Consider the following 19842-nt stretch of genomic DNA (forward strand, 5'->3'; position numbering starts at 1 on the left):
CGCGAAAATGTCACCGGCACGGCCCCGGGCCAACGCGTGGCATCCACCCTCTGACCATTATGCTAAACCATTGTCCACTATCTGGCTAAGATAGCCGACGGCTTAAGTCGGCCGTCTGCTCGACCCTCGGCCCGTTAAAAAATCATTTTTCCCGACCTTCTCGCGACACGCTCTCCATCCGAGGGAAATTGAATCGGGAGGAAAGACACCTTTCAACCTTACGAGTCATTCAAAAGTTAAACCTCTTTGGCACCTCTTCGACCTCGAGAATACCACCCTTGGATTCTGTTAACCTTTCGCACCGATATTTCTTTCACAGCTACGTTGATCAGCACTTTGTTCTTAATTCCTTGCATTTATAGCAGATTCGCGATGAAGATATAGATGATCTACTATTTAGTAGATACAAGTGTCATTAATTTTTTCTGTATCGAAACAGGATTTGATTCTTCAGTTATCAAAATCTAAAGATGAAAGTAAATGAAGACATAGGAGAAACAAGAATTTCCTCGTTCTATCAGGGAAATTATTGAAGACCAAGAAGTGCTAATCAACGTTCAATGGCGAGCATATAAATAGGGAATACAGTAAATTTTCCCTAATTGACGCTCAGATTGTACATAAAAATGGACAATTTGGGAAGGACAAAAATGGACAATTTGAGATACGATTATTCGCCTTAAATAGCCTTCGGTACAAAAAATAATCGTATCTCCTCCTCCGACATTGTCCATTCTTGTGTAGAATCTGAGCGTCAATTAGGGAGAATTTACTTTATATACGAGCCGTTTATTTTGAAAGTAGCATAAGTTGCTTTGTTTTTAAGTCGATATATTTAAGGGTTTGCGTTTTAACACGTTTAAAAATATGAATGCTAACTTTCGAGAAGATTTACTTGTATTTGTTATCTCAGGATACTGATATTTTTCTCAGTATAAATAATTTCGTATAAACATTAAAAAAATCACCACTTTTCATTACGGTAGAGTGACTTATGCCACTTTCAAAATAAACGGCTCATACATATATACATTTTAAAATGGACCAAATGACGAATTTTTTTGAGACGTTAGATCGACTAGATTGTTGGGGAATGAGTAAACAATTTTTTTTTGTATTTTAATTGGTTGAATGATAAAAAATTAAAAAATGTGTTTTACTAAATAGTAAAAAAATTTTTATCTGAGTCCATAACGAAAATTGAAGAAACGCGTTTTGTAGATCTTGGTAACTTGTTGAAATTTGGAAAGTTGAAAAACATCATTTTTTAATTTCGCATCATTCTAACCAATTGAAATCTAAAAAATTTGTTTACTCATTTTCTAATGAACTGATCGGTCTATTATCTCCAAAAAATTCAAATCATTTAGTTCAATTTTTTAAAAATTATTACATATATTATATTGTTGCGAATCACTCCGTTTCTCTCGCGTCGCGGCGTTTTATTTACAATAAAGAATATAAACTATAATACAACTCAATACAATTATATTTCAGATCTTTCAATTGAAAATGTTGCTCGTTCGACGCTCCGATCTCGACTCTTCGATTGTTTATTGGTAACACTCTTCCGTGGCAACCCCTATCTTCCATTATTTTTTTAAGGAGTTGCTCACAACAGGGCAGTTTCACATTACAGCGACTTGATTTGAACAAGTCACCGTAACAATATGTACAAATATATTTCGCTATTTATATGTTCGCCACTGTAGCTGCGAAAGAACTTACAGTGCGAGGGGTTAAAATTGTCCCTAATAAAATCTGACAAATTTTATTTCTTGTATATTTCCATTTTCTTCGATCCCGAAATTTTGATAACAGAACAATCAAATCTTGTTTCAATGTTTCATTAGTATGTATTTAATAGATTATATAACTCGTTATTATAGTGCAAGTGGTTAATAACAGTCATGAATTTAACCTCTTGCGATACTTTAACGAATCGAACTCGCGATAAAGATTTCTAGTAATAATTCGTCAAGTGTGCACGTAATTCCATTCTTTTAAGTCCGAATAAAATGCTGTCTTCTCGTTATCAATAGTTAAGCACTCATGTAAATGTAGGCACATAAAGATACATTTTCTTTTTCTTCGAAGAATTTATTGTAATCGAAAAATTTCTAATCATTTTAATTGTGAAGACAATCGTATAGCAAGCGTTTTGTTTGTTCTTCTATTTTCAATTTCTCCCATTTTTCATTGTTATTGACAAGTACGTTACATCAGGGTGTATTAGGGTGTATTAGCCATACTAATTAGTATTAAGTATGGTCTCACTGAATTTTGTACCACAATTGTCTCATCCACTAATCCAGTACTTTGGTATTCAGAACAGAAGAAAAATGGTCTATTTTACATATTTCACGAAAATCGTTGCTTCAAATATTAATGTATGAAAAATATGAAAATAATTGAACAATATTTCTGTTTTCTCGGCTAAGAGATGTTCTCATCGAATATTATGTATTCAATGTCTCAAAGCATGGAATTAATTTTTACGCATTTTGATCTTAGTAGAAAACATCCCACAGTAATAGGTACACCGGCGGTAACAGATTCCTTTATCCCAGAAATTAATGTTGTTCCGCGGATCGTGCATGTTATTTAAAGAATGTAAGTACAGTTCGTTTAGAATAATTAACGGGAGGGTGATTAGCTGTTCCTGCCTCGAGAGAAAAAAATGATTCGATTCTGAAATTAGAATTCATTTAGAAGCTATACGATTTATCGATGGCGGTAATTATGCTCGGCAAAAGCGTGCGATATCGTGTCCCATCGGCCCGCGCCGCGTCGTTCTTTCTGCCCCCTCGACGATGATTTCTCTGATTCCCTCCCTTTTTCTCCGGGTCTCCTCGATGCATCCACCATTATTCGGGCGTTAGGCAAATACACGAGGAGAGGCGACAAGCTCGTCCGCGCGGTTTTTGCCTCGTGAAAATTCAAATGAGACCGCGCGGCATATTGCGCTGAATCGAAATTAATGTCGCGCAACTAATTATCGGGCCGAGTCATCATCGTCCCGTATCAGCGCCGCCTCGCTCCTCCGCTCTCGTACATCCCCATAACCCCCGCACCCCATGGCTCGTCCCGTAGCGACGGATCGCGCCTCCATAAATTCCCAGCCCTCGCCCGCCGGCCCGTATTCCCGCTAATTTTTATTACCCATCGCGATCACTTTCAATTAAATCGTTTAACGAGCCTCCCACTATTTTCTTTTTTATCTCGCCCGGATCGCCCGGCGTCGTTCAATCTCCCTTCGAACATTCTCGATCGCATAATCGAATCCGGGATTCCCCAAGATTCTCTTGAACGGGTCACAGCTTTCTTGATGTTCCATCGTGTTGCGGAAGCTCGAAGTGCTTCTTTCGGAATCGTGGCTAAAACCTTAAAACGTTATTCAGTTTAATCAGAAATAAGTATTTCAGGGTTTTTGGGATCGCTAATTATGAATTTGAACTTGAAATGTTTGAAGAACAAAATTGTGAATACGGTGGCTATTTTAAAGCAAAACATAGTTTATTTCTCTGAAAAAGTTGTGCAGAAGTGTTTTTAAATTGTTGATTGCGCATTGAAATCTATTTTACTGGAACTTGAAGTTTTCGAACATTTAAACATTTATACAATTAAATTTGCTGCGTCTGGAATTTTGTGACATTTGTAATTGACAGTTTATGGCATAGAAATCATTTATTTATTTATTTATTTGGTCGTGCAAGATCATAATATATACGATCAGTCACGAAAGTATTCAGACACTTTTTAAAAAGGTTTTAAAGTTAAATAACTTTTTTCAAATTGGACCGAGCAGCTTGAACATCTTTTAAATTAATACAAGAGTAGCTAAAAAAAGTAGTAGCTAAAAAAATGTTTTTAAATGTTGCAATTGGTTGAGCTGATAAAAAATATTGAAATGATGTATTTTCAACAAGCAGAAACTGTTTTTTGAAAATACTGCAAGGCAATAATATATATATATATATATATATATATATATATATATTATTATATATTATTATATATTATATAATATATATTATTATATATTATTATATATATTATATAATATATATTATTATATATTATTATATATATATATATATATATAATAATATATATTCCTGTTCTTGTCTTTATAATATATTTTATAATTGTATAAAGTAACCATTAACTATTATAGTTACAGTAGTACATATAAATATTCTATTTTACAAAGCATCTATTTTAGCATCTATTTTACAAAATTCAAATTAAACAGATATTTGCAGAATTATGGCAGTGTTGGGCACCAATTGATTAAAATCATCAATTTGATCAAATGATTGATGAAAACAATTAAATATTCGATTGACGAACGTAATTGTCAGTGGTTGATTAAAGGCATTAAATCTTCCAAAAATCGACGATTCAAGGAATTGATTGATGAAATTAATCGTCAATCATCGATTGAAAGAGGCAATTAATAGTTGTTCATTTATTATTGGAATTGGAACGATATATTAACGTAATTCCGTTAATAATTCTCTTTATCGTGTTCATTACTTTATTATATTCTTTTAATTGTGACTAACAATTGAAAACAATTGAATCGTTAATTGCGATTAACGATTAACAGTAGCAATTCGAGCGTTAGTCGTGGATTAATGCACCAGTAATGCACGACAAATGCAGCAAAATATTGCGCTCTGATCATTATGCAGATAATGAAACTTTTGTACACGCTATTTTCTGCTGTCGTTCTATTCGAGAATCAAAACCGTATCCGCAACGAAATGTTTGTTTAGAGGATTCGCGCGATCGTTGAAATCGCTGGAATTCAAGAAAAGTTTGCATAGGGATCTCGGGAAGATCGGATCGGTGTTTCGGGGGGCATTTGGCCGGATATTTTTCGGGGTCTGCGGGTCGATTTTTCAAACTGTTATCGATCAAAGGCGGCGCGAGATTCCGGGCTGGTGCGCGCGAGCTTCAGGAACCACGCCAGGATCGGGTGAACAATTGAGGGGCAAAAAGCTGGAGCCGGTGCGCGGCAAGAAATTTCTAATTTGCGGTATAATTAAGGGGGACGGGGCAAAAACCATCACGGATTCTACGCCGTTGTCGGAAAATCGTGAATTCCGGCTTGCGAATACGCCCCTGGCTGGCTCGATCGCGGAACGGCCACGCCATGCGCCAGTTCTCTGGGCGCGTTTCATTGTTGCACATTGTTCGGCAAACAACCGACCGAACGATCGCTTCACTGTTTCCAAAGTCGCGAGGCAGCTCGACGGAAAAAGAAACGGGAAACATTGATTACACTTTGTACACGCTTACCAACTCGATTACGCTTTCTCCGCACCCGTCATCCTTTTCGACAGACACTTTTTCCCACGCCGATTGCTTTTTATTTTTCTCGCAGGTACAGTATAGTCACCGCGGAGGAGTGGTCGAAACTGATGCAGTTCTACGACGTCGACTACCCGATCACCATCAGAAAACGCGGCTTGGAGTTCTACACCAATCCCGGTGAGTGCTATTTGCTCCGAGTAATAATTAATTACTCCGAGTGCTCGATTAAACCTCCCAGGGTGGCCAGAAAAACTTACACTAATGGTCGAGAACACGTGCATATCTTTGGGCACTGCACTGTAATACAATGTTTCTGAGCTTATTTAGACGACTGCGGATTTTATGCATTTGAAATAGAAATGGACAGGTGAAATGTAAAACAATGAAAATATTGGTAAAATAAATGATTAAATTTCTTAACGAAAGAAAGACATTTCTACTGGACTTACGTTTCTTGCAATCGATGCCAGATAATCTTTATTTTGCACAAAAATCCGCAGTCTACCTATTATACAAAAGGATGTAATAATTCATATGAAAGTAGAGAGGAAAGTAAAAATTGATTTGCAGAATTACCAAAATGTGTGAAAATTAGGGAACAGAAATATAGTAAATGGAGAGAGAATATTTAAATTTTTACAATTTATTTATTATTATTATTATTATTTATTAAACGAGCTAATTAGCATTCAGATTACAGAAAATAATATAGATTAATTATTTAGTTAGAGAGTACACAGAGTAAATTGCGTCGGAGGATTTAAATATCGCAGGAAAAAATAATGTTGCCGCTGTAAAAATTACTGTAACAGTTATTACAATGATAATATTTGCGGTTTTTTCAGATGCGTTTCTTGCATTTTGAACACATTATATTTTTTCGGTTAAACAACAATTCGATAATTTTCGATAAATATATATTTGCATAGAAGAATACATAGTAGAATATTATCTAATTAAGAATATCGCGGAAACTCCACGCGAAGTCTTAGTATATCGATGTTTATTTATTCATTCTGGCAAATTTTGCTGATGTTTTTGCCATCGTCATAAATGCACCAATTTCTATATTACGCTTATGCAATTACTTTTGTGAAAAATCCATTCGCCATATTAAAATATCCATGAAAACAGGAAAAGTCAACAAAGATTCCAATGAGATGATAATCAAGAAAGTTATATCAGCTTGCGCAACGATCCTTAATATTTTCCCTAATAGGACAAGATAATTTTTGTTTCTTTTATGTCTCCTATATATCGATAACAGAAGAATCAAATTTTGTTTCGATCAAGAAGAAACGAATACATTCATATCTCAGCCATTTATTTTGAAAGTGGCCATTTTCCAGAAACGTCGAGCTACCTATTTTAATATTTACATTTCTATGTTACATACAGTATAATTTTATTTGAACAAAGCCTCTAGAACGTAATAACCTCTATAAACACAAAAACATTGCACTATCATATTATCAGCTCCTAATATTTTTAAATTTATCAAAACGCGAAATCCTTAAATATCGGAATTTTAAAATAAATGGACTTCAACCGCTTTCAAAATGAACGGCTCACTTAGTGGACCATGTACGAAATCTGCATCGCGAGTCTAACATGCTGTTACAAGCGTTCGATACACGGCCTGGATCGTATAGATCCGAAACACCATAAAAGCGTTAATTGAAATCCAACGAGGATAATCTCGGTCGAAATTTTCAAGCCGTTTTTTCGGCCGGGATCTATCGCGAAACGTGATCGCGATAGCGCAGGAATCAACGAAGAGATTAGAGTGTTCCGAGTTGTGTGAAAAGAAAGTTTCGGGGCGTGGGCGGCGGATTGAAACGATTATAATACCGGGACGGTTATCGGTCGGCGCATGTGCGACGATAGCCGTATCAATTTCCTGGTGGACTCTGCGGGCCGAAGACCGATCGCGCGCAATTAACGGCTTTCTCTTTATTCCATCCTGGGACCGTTCGATCTTATCGGCAATTAATTTTCGTACGATTCCGGGGGGGTCATTATGTAAACGATCGTCCCTAGGCGGATCGTTACCGGCGCTCCCCCATGTGTCTCTCCTTCGTTTTTATCCCCGGTTCTGTGTACGTGCCCGGTCTAATTATCGGTACACAATCCCTAGCACACCGTCGTCGCTGATTTTCCTTCTTTTTTCATCCCGCTGCTTTCGACCGGATCTCTCCGCGCGATGTGTCTAGAATATGGTCGCCGCCTAATCGCGTCGCGCGATTCGCGTCTCGACATGTACCCGGTGGAGTATTTGTTTCAGGATCTATTTAGCACCTGTGCGCGCCTAGTAGAGTCGCAACCCCGAAGAACAGACTGTTAAACTCCCGTCGGATTTTGAGTGTATACGAGAAAGTAGTTTGATGTTTTACATTTTTCGCCGAAATTTCGTTCTTTCTACCATAAAACTATAAACTAAAACATTGGAAGAATAGGCACGATTGTTTCGATGAAAATATATCAACGAAGTTTTATTTAAAAAATGGATGTCTCTTCTCTATATTTGATACAAAAATTTTCAGTAACAAATTTCTCTTCGTCTGAAAAACAGTCTGGACTTGGCAGTGTGTAAACTGGAAATAGTTTTGGTCCCCTAAGGGTTAATTCGCATGAAAATGAGAAACGTGAAAGGAAATCGTGTCTCGTTACTTCTTTGCACTCGGATGTCGCCGATACAGCGACGCTATAAATTCGTGACAAAGTATAGTCTTCACGCGACAAGATGACATCTTTGTGTTACATTCCCCCTTTTATTCGTGGACGTTTTTCTCAAATAGTCGAGCAATTTAACGCTTAGCAGTCAGAAGATTTTTCTGACATATCTGCCAACAACTCGGAACAAATTTCACGATAATTGTGATTTTACTATACAACGTTGAATTGAAATGAACATCACTATATTGCTACGAGATTTTATAGGAATTAACAAATAAAACATTTTGTACCCTTATTTATGTATTTTATGTATAAGTACTATATGTACAAAATTAATACTTCGAAATAAATGCTATAGTCTTCACGCGACAAGAAGGCGTCTTTCTGTTTACGTTCACCCTCTCACTAGCTGCCCCACTACTCCGCGGCTATCGGTCGCTATTGGCCGAAAACGGAGACGGAGATCGACAGCGACAGTTTTCGGCCAATAGCGACCGATAGCTGCGGTAGTGGGGCAGCTGGCAAGAGGGGAACGTAAATAGAAAGGTGAGGACTATAGCATTTCTTTTCAAGTATTATTTTTGTTCATACTGTTTGCTGTGATCACATAAAATATATAAGCACAAAATCTCTTTTATTTGTTAATTCCTATAAAATTTCGCAGCGATATAGTGATGTTTATTTCAATTCAACAGTTTTAATTTCAATTAAATTTCACAATTTTTGTGAAATTTGTTACGAGTTAATGGCAAGCATATCAGAAAAATCTTCTGACTGATAAAAGTTAAATTGCTCGATTATTTGATAAAAAGGTCCACTCGATTACCTTAGGAATAGAAAGATGCGACGATTGCAGTGCCAATTCTCTTCGGAGGAATCGGTCTGTATCGTTGCGAATGGGACACCGCGTACATGCAGCCGGGTCGTACTCGCGCGCGCGCGCGAATATCCTTTTTCTAAGTTGCAAAGCTTCGTTAGAATCGTGATAAATCGCAACCGGCTCTCTCAATATGTCTGGGGCTTATTTGTGGCTTAATCGAGCCACGAACGTTTCTCGTAAATCGACTGGATTCGAGAGCTCCTTTAGCCGTTTCACGTCTCGCGTTTCGCTTGACCAGAATATCGAATTAATTAGTCAAGTTTCCAAGGGCTTCGTTTCGAGATCGCGCACGCAGATAATCGTTCGCGAACGGCGACCGGTGGGGATAGGAGGGGGACATTTTTCATTTCATTTCATTCATTTATTTACGGGAAAGACGCTTTAACACACAAGAGAAGGTAACATGTAGAGAAGAACAAAATAGAAATTGTACAGAAAAAAATATTATCGCTTATAAATGTTGATAGAAATGATTGATCAGTTCTATCTATTTTTGTGTGTGCGGAGTTCGCATGATTAATCATTAGACTGTGGATTTGATACATTTACGACAAAAATGAATAGATGAAATTTAAAACAATGAAACTATATTAAAAGAATTAAAGATAGAAAAACATTTTTACTCGGCTCGTGTTTGTTGCAATTGGTGAAGATAATTTTTATTTTGCATAAAGATCCGCAGTCTAATCACAATACAAGACAGTGAAAATATTTAAAATATATTATTGCACTTTCAACACAACACAGTGATTAATGGAAGAAAGATATGTCTGTGTAGGTTTGGATCTTGCAAATAGTGCAGAGAATTTTTATTCTGCATAAAAATTCACAGTCTATTAATCATTCTATTAACGCAGTTTTCAGATCCATACGTTGTGCGATGGTTCACAGAATAAAATAATGTGTGATTCCTTAAATATTTCGATGGTGCACACAAGGAGAACAATTTCGCGTGAATGTGTGCGTGAACAGTGTACACAGGTCTACCACTACCACCCCTTGTCGTTCTCTCCCCTCTTCGAAACCCGAGGAATAATGCCAGAAGACATTAGCCGTCGATTTACATAAATCCCCCTACCACGTTTGTTTCGGATGCCTCTCTCCCCCCGGCGCTCGCAAAGTGTCTCATTATAATTAAGAAGTATCCTGAAAATTAACCGACAGAAAAACCTTTGCGCGGCATCGGGGGGGGGGGGGGGGTGGACGAGTAGGTGGTGCCGGTCCAAATGGGGTTCTAAAAGTTTCTCACCCCTGGCCCACGCCAGTGGCCTCTGCCCGTTCCCTCTGGCTGCATTCGAGCTCGACGTGCATCTCGATTTACTGTTGCAGCCTGCGCTGTGCAATCTGGTCTGAATTCTTCAAATTATTAGTTTGTTGTAATTTCCGATTATTCAAGTTAAACTCCGGAGACATAAAAGTATGATTTTCCTTGACTGCTCGTGAAATGCCGGAGACATATGAATACTATGCATTAAATGCCGGCAACCTATACATATATTGCAACATATCCATATATAGGGTGTCCATTTTATCTTGAGCATATGTAATATCTCTGTCATGTTTGATGTTAGAAAAAAATGTGCGCGTGAAAAATCGCGTGATTTCATGGAATGAATATAAAGGTATATTTTCTCTTTCAAGGTTATTTTAAGTTGAGTTTTCAGGATCATTGTCGATCTTTTTAAACGTGATTTATAGTATTCAAGATCATCTAAAAATTATAATATTATATATGAATGATTTCGTTGTTTTGTGAGCTACAATATTGCATTTACGAAAATATACGATCTTATTTAAAAAAGTAATTATAATTTAATTGTAAAATAATTACTATATCAAATATTTTAAAGTATGCCGGCTACGTGCAAAAAATCGAACAAATTCGAACAAATAGCCCGTACAATAATGTATTAAAGAATATTTTTAATTTTTAATCAAAATAGTATCCTTCGACTTCAATACACATTGCCCAACGTGATATCTTTTACCAACATATCTTTTACAATGATATTTTCTATAACTGTTGGCTCATGGCCGCGAAATGTTGCAAATCAACGCCTGATGATTGGGTCACTTACCGTATTTTCACTAAAAACAGTATTTATGTTTCGTATCGTTTCGCTCGTATTATGTCCGAGTTTGAACCCGTACAAATAAATTACACGAATTTCTTTTCCTTCCACGTTTAATACAATCAATTTTCAATTATACGTATTGTACAATTTTCATAAATGTGTGCACGCTAATTCACGTATCGGACATGTATTTTTCAAACTATGCATGTACAACGTCATCTGTGGCGAAGTTTGAATTATGAAAATCGGTTATTTTAATTGCAATAACCTAATATCCTGCCCACTCTGCTGCTATTCTCCTATTCACAGTAAATTCTCCCCAGTTGACGCTCAGCTTGCAAACAAAAGTGGACAATTTGAGGAGAGGAGATACGATTACTTGAGCCTCGCACCTCGTTTTTATAATTGTTAACAATCTCCAGCTATAAAAACGAGCCGTGAGGCTCGAATAATCGTATCTCCTCTTCCCAAATTGTCCATTTTTTTGTTCACAAGCCGAAGGAAAATTCGGGAGAATTTACCGTATTTACGAGATTCTTGACGTCGCTGCATCTTGTTCTCCTTGACATTGCAACCGTAGACACGGAGCCACGCGAGCAAGAATTTGTCGAGGCCGGGTTCGAGATTTCGTCTGAAAAAAGAGCCGCACCGTTTGCAGGTGAATCTGCTATCTGGCTCCGAAGCGGAAGAGAGAAGGAACGGGGAAGAAGGAGGGTACGAAAAGAAGCGGGTGATAGCGTGTACGATTCAATTCAAGTCCTCGGGCCTGCAGTCCGATCAGATTTACGCGGGGCGGGTGGGGTTGATGCTGGTGGGGCACGCGCGAGCACAAGCCCACTTTGTCGAACGACAGATCCTTGTCGTCGGGCTGGCAGGCAAATTGGCTCTCGGGAACGGTAGCACCAGGGGGATCCTGGCGGCGGACCGATGTTCAACGTCCTCCGTTCCTCGAGGAACCGGCGTTTCGAGAGTCCCGAGCCCTCTAAACATCCCATTGTCTTGTCCGTCTCTCGGTCGCGGATGGCGCGGCCTTTTTTCCCCGCGACATTTGTCAAGGCTCTGCCTCTCCCGGCCGATCTCGGGGATCCTCCATCGGGAGTCATTTGAATTGCAAACCGGCCCAGGAGACGGTCGCCGAATGGCCGGCGTCTTCGGCTCGAGGGACGTCCAACGGCCGGACCACGGATCGCCCAGATGGAGATGTCGTTTAGGCTTAAAACCGTGATATCTTCCACGAGCTCGGAACGAGCTGCCTGATCTACATCCCGGCTCCTTCCCGAGCGATTAGGTTCCTCGGTCTAAACCGACACTTTTTGGGCCAAACGAGAGATCGGTAGAGCGAGGATCTAAGTGATATCTTCCACGGGCTACCACTGATCTACGTTATTTCCGAGCGATCTATTTCTCGTTCGGAATCACGCCGCACGCTTTATGGTTATCATAATTGCCTAAACCGTTTACTAGTCATCGCGAGACTGTGATCTTTATGCAAAATGAAGATTGTTTGCATCGATTGCAAGACGTAGGAGCCAAGTTCCTTTCTTAAATAATTTTAATAAGCTGTAATTAATATATCAATATATTTTTAGTTTCTTTGAATTTGATCAATATTCTATATTTCTATGTTTCGTCTATACATTTTTCTCATAAATGCACACAATCCGTCATCTAGTTGTCGCAAACTGCTACACACACTTTCTCGATCTTCTCCAGAACTGTTGTCAATCTTTTCGCCATTCTGCTGTCATGGCCGTTAAAATACGTCATTCTACCTAGTTCTTTTATATTTCCTCCTTACCTACTCGATTAGTTTCCTTTTCTTTCTTTTCCTCAATTTTCTTCTATTTTTCCATATTTCCTTATATTTTATCCTTATTTCCACTATTGCTATAATTTTTGTTTTGTGTTCTATTTTGTATTTATATTAACATCTTTCTTTCTTCTTACTCAGTTATTATTATTCACGTTTCTTCTATATTCTTGTAACTCTTTTATAATTAGACTCGTGTGATTGCTTTTAGATCTCCTGTGTTACAAAACCTTGTCTCGTATACGTATATAAATAAATTATCATGATTATTGTTAGGATTATTCTTATTATCATTATTAGGTTCGTCGACTGCTTACAGGTATAATTCGTCGATAGATCTTCGTAATATTATTGGTTATACTATTGTTTGATTTACATCTTCGGCTTCGTCTCGAGCAATTCATTTCCTCTGTGTAAACAAACGATACCTATTTCACGTGTAATTAATATATCCATGTTTTAATTCGTGTATAATCCGAATATTAGATTTTTACGCAATTAATTTGCTGTAAAGTATCCTTTACATTGCTGTAAAGTATCCTTTATATTGCTATAAAGTATCCTAATATTAGATTCTTACATAACTTTTATTGATCGCTTTTTATTTTATTTCTACATCTTTTTATTGATCGCTATAAAGGCTATTTGGAGGGTAACTGTGCACATCCTGAAGATCAGGCTTTACGTGTTGAAGACACAAGCAAAGATTCAAAACAATAAACTATCGTCGCTCAGAAAGTAAAATAATATTTTTGCGTAGAATAAAGATTTAATTCGCAGTGAATAAAAATATAGGTTTCCATATAAAGAAACAAAGATACCCACCGAATAACCTTCAAAACAATCAATAAAAATAAATAAATAAAATAGTTGTATTTCTCTCTTGAAATCGAATAATTTTAGAATTTAACATTTTATCGAAAATGTGTTTACTTTTTATTTAGTGTTCTCAAATGAGCACGTGGTATATATTTATGAAATGCTATCGATAGTTCTTACCATCGATAGTTTTCAATTGTTTCGAAGAAACACTCGATAGTTTCGATAATCTCATTAATCTATTTTTCGCGACTGTAATAAAAACTTGTTATTTTAATATAGTATTTTAAACTGTTTGCTTTTCTGAATGGATAAATTATTGTTGGGCTTGCAGAAGACAAAATATTTATTGAGAAAATATTTTTTAAATAGAAAAAAGAAACCAAAGACGACCAGAAAACAGTACAATTTTGCATCTTCCATAATTTCCAAAATATAAATTAAAATGTGAAGGCAGTTTTTGTAAAACTCTGTAAAGACTGGAAACTTCGAGGGCTTTTAACTCTTAGACAATTTCAAAAATAGAAAAATGTATCAAAATCATCAAAAGTCCGAACAATATCCTCAAAATCCCTGACATCGTGGTATACAAATAATCCGTATGGCATGGAATGACCTATCCTGAATATACGTTCAAGGTCGTAATCTTCAGTTGAAACCGAGACTCGTGCTCGACTTCCAGCTTTGTTCTCCATACTCATTCAACAAGTATAGCTCATAATTTGCCGCGTCTAGCAGCAGGAGAGCATCGAGCGACACACCTGTGGGATTGTCTGGATGCACCTGGAACCACCGTTCCGGGAAAAACGGGGAAGATCATTAGCCGCGGATCGTCCTTCGACTGTCGGCCATTAACCGGGTGCAGTCGGACGAGACACATTTCCTCCTCCGGTTTTCCAGCGTCGCGGCGATCGCAGGGTGGCGTCTGAGGGTGGTATTCAATCGCGTCACCTCCGGTTCTGTCAACCGGGAGGCCCCGAACCGGCGAAGAAGCCGAGCGGAGCGGAGCCAAGCGATCAGGGTTGTCGAGTGATTGATACGAGGTTGGACGGTGCCTAATGCGCCTCCGCGAACGACGGAGAAAGAAATGGGAAAGGACGTGCACGGGAAAGGGAGGACGGGACCACCCTTCGAGGCTCTAAGAGCGGAACGATCGTCCGCCGGTGGCTCGTTAGTCAGGGCCGTATCAGTCACCGAAAGCAACCCCCGATTTTTTGTCCTAGACCACCCCTTGGTCCACTCTTGTTCCATCTTAGTCCAGGAATACTCCTCGAAGATGGCTAAATTGTCCGTTTGTTCTGGCTAGGATCTAGGATCTATGGAATATCGTTAGCCAGAGTGGAATTTTGATTGGGTGTTGGGCAGAGAACGTGTCGGACGGACGAGGGTTGTAAGGAAAGGGGGAGGGTTGCATAGGTGTAAAAGATAATGCTGGCTGAAACCCTATCCACACTCGTTAATACAATGCGAGGCTTGTATTTTGGGTACTAATTTTAAGATATATGCATATACAGGGTGTCCCAAAAATGTCTCGCAATCCGGAAATGGCGGGTTCCTCGGATCATTTGAAGCAACTTCTTCCTGTACAAAAATTTTCTCCGAGGCACCGTTAACGAGTTACTAATGAAAGACAGTAACCAATAAGAATCGAGTACGGCTGACGCGAGGCGGCCCAGCCAATCAGCGCACGAAGCCCAGTTCAGCTCATTGGCTCGGTCGCCACGCGCCAGCCGAGCTCGCCTCTCATTGGTCACTGTTTTTCGTTAATAACTCGTCAATGGTGCCTCGGAGAAAATTTTTGTAAAGGAAAAAGTTGCTTCAAACGATCCGAGGAACCCGCCACTTTCGGATTGCGAGACATTTTTGGGACACCCTGTATATTGACATGAAAACCTAATATTTTATAGAGAATAAACTATTTAAAATAGGAGACTTGTAAGACTGTTGCCGCGGGAAAATGTCGGGTAAGAGGTACCAAAATAGTTCATTGAACGTTTGGGTCAAAACTTTTGGTACAACTTCTTTGTTTTCATTTTCATTAATTATTAATTAATGAAAAGTACCGCAAAATGACTGAAATATAAAACAACGGTTAAAATGAACTTTTACGAGAAAGTTTATCTTTAATCTGTTAATGGAGTATGACGAAATATTTCGAATAATAACTCTAACGTGAATGACGACTTTTTTCGTCATGAAGAGATTTTCAAAAGTAATATGTGCTGCGCGTTGCATTTTACGTGCGCTGTTGCCCATTAAAATCTGGCGTGTCCATATGATAACGCTTCGAATGTGCATCGTTTAGTTTCCAACTATATTATTACGTTTTTATATGTAGCAAACTAAAGATTTCAGGTTATACTAAAGAAAACCTGTGCAACAGAGAACAGGCTATACATTTAACAGCCGCGGAATAATTACTTCAAGTTGTTTCATTAACTTTCTCTACATTGGAAATATTCGATTTGTGTATTTGATAAATATGTCATCAAATATTTTGTCCAAGTAAATATTCAACAAGCCAAAAGCGATTTTTCTTATTACTCGTAACTTCTCACAGCGAAATAAGATCTTCATCGTGAAACCAGTCGAATGAAAGTTAATTCCCCAGTTAACGGGTTAAGGGTTCTGACCACGTTCCCAGGATTTGGGAGCTGCGCCGATGAAGACGGTAAAGTTAGACAGGTCTCCGAGCTCCGGTGAAGAACCCGGAGCAGGAAATCGAATTAGTCGCGACTGCAGTTGCGAGTCGCGCCGTCGGGCGTCGTTTTTACTCTCGCGCCTCGGACTCGAAATCGGTTTCCGGGAAGGCAGGCTTTTCGACGCGATTAAAAGCGACCACGGCGTTCCGATTCCGTGAACGCCGCTCGTAAATATCGCTTAGGAAGCGTTCCGCGGCGCTCCTACCACCGCTGCCACAAATCAGGCTAGCTACGGCACTGTCTGTATCGCAAAACCTAGGCGAAACTGTGGACGGAGGAGAAGAGAAGTCCCGTAGAAGCTGCGGCCGAGGGTCCGAGAAACGGAGGAACGGAGGGACAGAGACAGAGACCGGTCTCGAATTAATATTCGGTCGGCGATTTAGATTTAGAACACGAATTTGCTGATTAGTTCGGTGTACGGGTCGCTGCGATGAACGACGGCCCTGCCTCGGCTGGAGATTTAGTCTGCGGGGGTGGTCTTTGTCGGGGGTCAAACGCTTCTGGAGGGACATTTGTTAGCGCTCCCCGCGCAGCGACAAGTGCGCCGGACACGTCTTAATATATGCATTCCCGGACCAATGGACACGACTTTGCGACTTGTTCGCTGGACACCCAGCATCCCGAAATGGATCTCTGTTTGCTTGAGTTTCGTCTCTCCCCGCCTGATCCCTTCCACGTTGCGCCCGAAGCCTCGTTCGACTCTTCACCTGTTAGGAAAGCGGCGCACAGTGGCCGATTTGAGACGAATTTCAAGAGTTTGCATGATCCAATAAATTTTTGTTTCCCGAACACAGTAAAATGTATGGCGAACAATGTATCAACTTTTCTTCTTTTTTTTAGGCAACTCTGACAACAGTGTACCTTGAAAGTTTAAAGATTTTCTGACTCTGATTTCGTTCCGAGTCACTCATGAAAACATTTGTCATTCGCTATCGATCTGTTCGCTATCGAACTGATTGTTGCTCGTGGGAGCTTTTAAGATTGGTTTAAACTACAGCTCCATGTAGGTGTTGATTTTTTAACATGTATATTTGCGTAATTATTAAACTTTGAAAGCAGAGAAAAATCTACTCATCCTGTGCGATTCTCAAACTTCATTAACGATTCTGTTGTACTTTCTAGTTCATTCGAGCAGTTTTATCGGTATCATTGTATTCGGGAAAGATTCGTGATTACAATGGCGTTAAAATTTTTTCCGGATTCATCGCGCCACATTTAGCGCGTAGGACTGTGCGTCCTCACTGACGGAGCGTTTCGTTTCGAGCCACTCATGAAAGAACATTTCATTTGCTATCGATTTTTCAGTGTTTTAAGAAAATTTTACAGACTGATGTTTATTGTTTATTATTTAACTTATTTAATCTATTTATACGTAAACAAATATTTATAGCTTGTAGTGGTTAATTAATATCAAGAAATTCTTTCAAATTAACATACTTTCTTATACCTCGATTTTACGCTTCAGACACCGATTGCGATAAAGATAATAGAAAGGATTAAAATATAGGAAGTATAAACTTTAATATGATTTTTGGTTCATTCGATTTTTTTGGATGAATATTAACAAAGTTATGGGAGAGTTTTTAAAGATACAGTTGCTTTTAAGATAGTCGTCTCCGCCTTTTCGGATCAAATTGCTGGGTATATTAGTGCGAGATGCGTGTGTTTTTAACCTCGTTAGAAAATTTTTTTGCAAAAAAACTATTATACCTTCTGCAGTCAAATTGACAAGGTTTATTTGTACGTGTCTCGGCGACGCTTTAACATTTTTTGGAACAAACAAAAGTTGAAATTAGTGGCATTGCATACTCTCATAGTCGCTTTTAAAAAACGTCGACTCATGGTGTTCATGACTCCGAAATAAAAGAACGTAAAAGTCCCTTAATTAGTATGAATTTGGCTGTAGCAGGTACTAGAACTAAAGAAAAAATGAGTTTAATTAGTTAAACGAAACGAGAAATACACTTGCTTAGTGTTAATCGTTAATCACTGTTCGAATCGTTCAAAATTACTCTTTAACGACGACTAATATGCAATACCATAATTGCTACGATACCGAAGTCAGAGTAATTAACAGCATGTTTATAATAATATACATATGTACCAGGTTTTTGAGTAGTATTATCAGTATAATACCGGTACAATATTGATGTTTTATATTTCGACAGAAATACAGTGCTGCCAAAAATTATAGACTCAGAGTATCTTTTACAGTATTAGCGATATTTAAACAAAAACTTAAGAAAACACCATATTTGTATATTTCTATATTAAAAATAATAGAAAATGGAAATATACAAATAGGATATTTTGTTAAGTTTTCGTTCAGATGTCAGTAACAATGTAAAAGTTACTTCGAGTCTATAATTATGCACATCACTGTATACATTCACTGACAACAATAGCGATAAAAATGACATATATAACAGGTCCGTACAAACTGTTTACCTCATTCACTGATTCTCCGCTATTCAACATAATTTTTGTTTCTGTTATCATAAAAGTAAGCGTTTACCCGTATATATTAATCAATTAAGTTGATAGTTCTAGCAATTTTAATCCTTTCATAGGCACTGGGAACTAAGCTTCCCACCCATTTTTAGTGCGCATATGGATACCAGGCTTAAATATTCCCACTGTTGAAAAATCTGCTGCCATTCTGAAAATTCATATTCTGCCCATGAAAAGACCACGGTCACCTGTACCTGGTCTAAAAATCGTCTCAACTGCAGAAACGGAAAACTGTCTTCGAGGAAACGTTATTCTGTCTGTCGAATTCTTAATGATAATGAATTCTTAACGATACCCGTATTTTTCTGGGACCGTCGAGTGTCCCAAGCTATCCCAGCTGATCGTGAAAAATCGCACGTTCCGTCTGCTTGAGATCGAACGATCGCTGAAGAAATTCTTCGCCGGACGATCTAAGATGCTCGAACAGCTACGCGAAAAAGATCCGGACTGCGGCAAAATAGCGACATTAGCCACGGACAATTAAGAGGACTCATCAGTCCGCGGCGCAGGAGATATCGCCGTAAATTCGGGGCGGAAGTAGACGCGCGGAAAGTCGAGAGCAGGTCAAGTTTCGAAGGGTCGAATTAGCGACGTCCCGCCGGTTTCTCGTCCTGGCCGTGGTCCTGGCCGGTGTCCCACCTCTCTCTCTCTCTCCCTTCGTGTCTTGCTCCTTATCCTGCAGGATATCCCCCACTTGCCTCCGCGCGACGGGGGTTCTTTTCCAGCGGGATTAAATGGAGCGCCTAGATGACCGATGCTCGTCCTCGCGAGGGGATCGCGGGGCGGTTGGAAAACAAGATAAAACGAGGATAAAGCTCACTTAGAACCTGCCTCCCCTCCGACAACGGCCCTGGGGTTGTTCCGCGGCACTGACAGCGACGAGCCTTCGTTAATCCAGAAGCCTAATCGTCCGGATCGCCGGACTCCAGCCGGTGCTCCAGTTCGCTTTTTCCCTCCTGCGAATTTCAGGTTGCTCGGGAAGTATTCTCACGGTTTCCGACAAGTATTTTGCTAACTTTATAAGGGGAACTAAGGTAAAAGTACCTG

General features: G+C 38.9%; 1 protein-coding gene across 4 annotated transcripts in view; it reads left to right on the forward strand.

The window, feature by feature from the left end:
* LOC117222925 (ubiquitin carboxyl-terminal hydrolase 48) overlaps positions 1–19842 on the forward strand; it is a 137802-nt gene that overhangs the window by 35046 nt on the left and 82914 nt on the right. For all 4 annotated transcript variants that reach the window (XM_033474960.2, XM_033474959.2, XM_033474961.2 and 1 more), the window contains one exon: positions 5393–5499. In XM_033474960.2, the coding sequence (XP_033330851.2) occupies positions 5393–5499 (107 nt within the window). The remainder of the gene's footprint in view (positions 1–5392; positions 5500–19842) is intronic.

The sequence above is a fragment of the Megalopta genalis genome, chromosome 12 (assembly GCF_051020955.1).
Source record: "Megalopta genalis isolate 19385.01 chromosome 12, iyMegGena1_principal, whole genome shotgun sequence".
Taxonomy (NCBI): domain Eukaryota; kingdom Metazoa; phylum Arthropoda; class Insecta; order Hymenoptera; family Halictidae; genus Megalopta; species Megalopta genalis.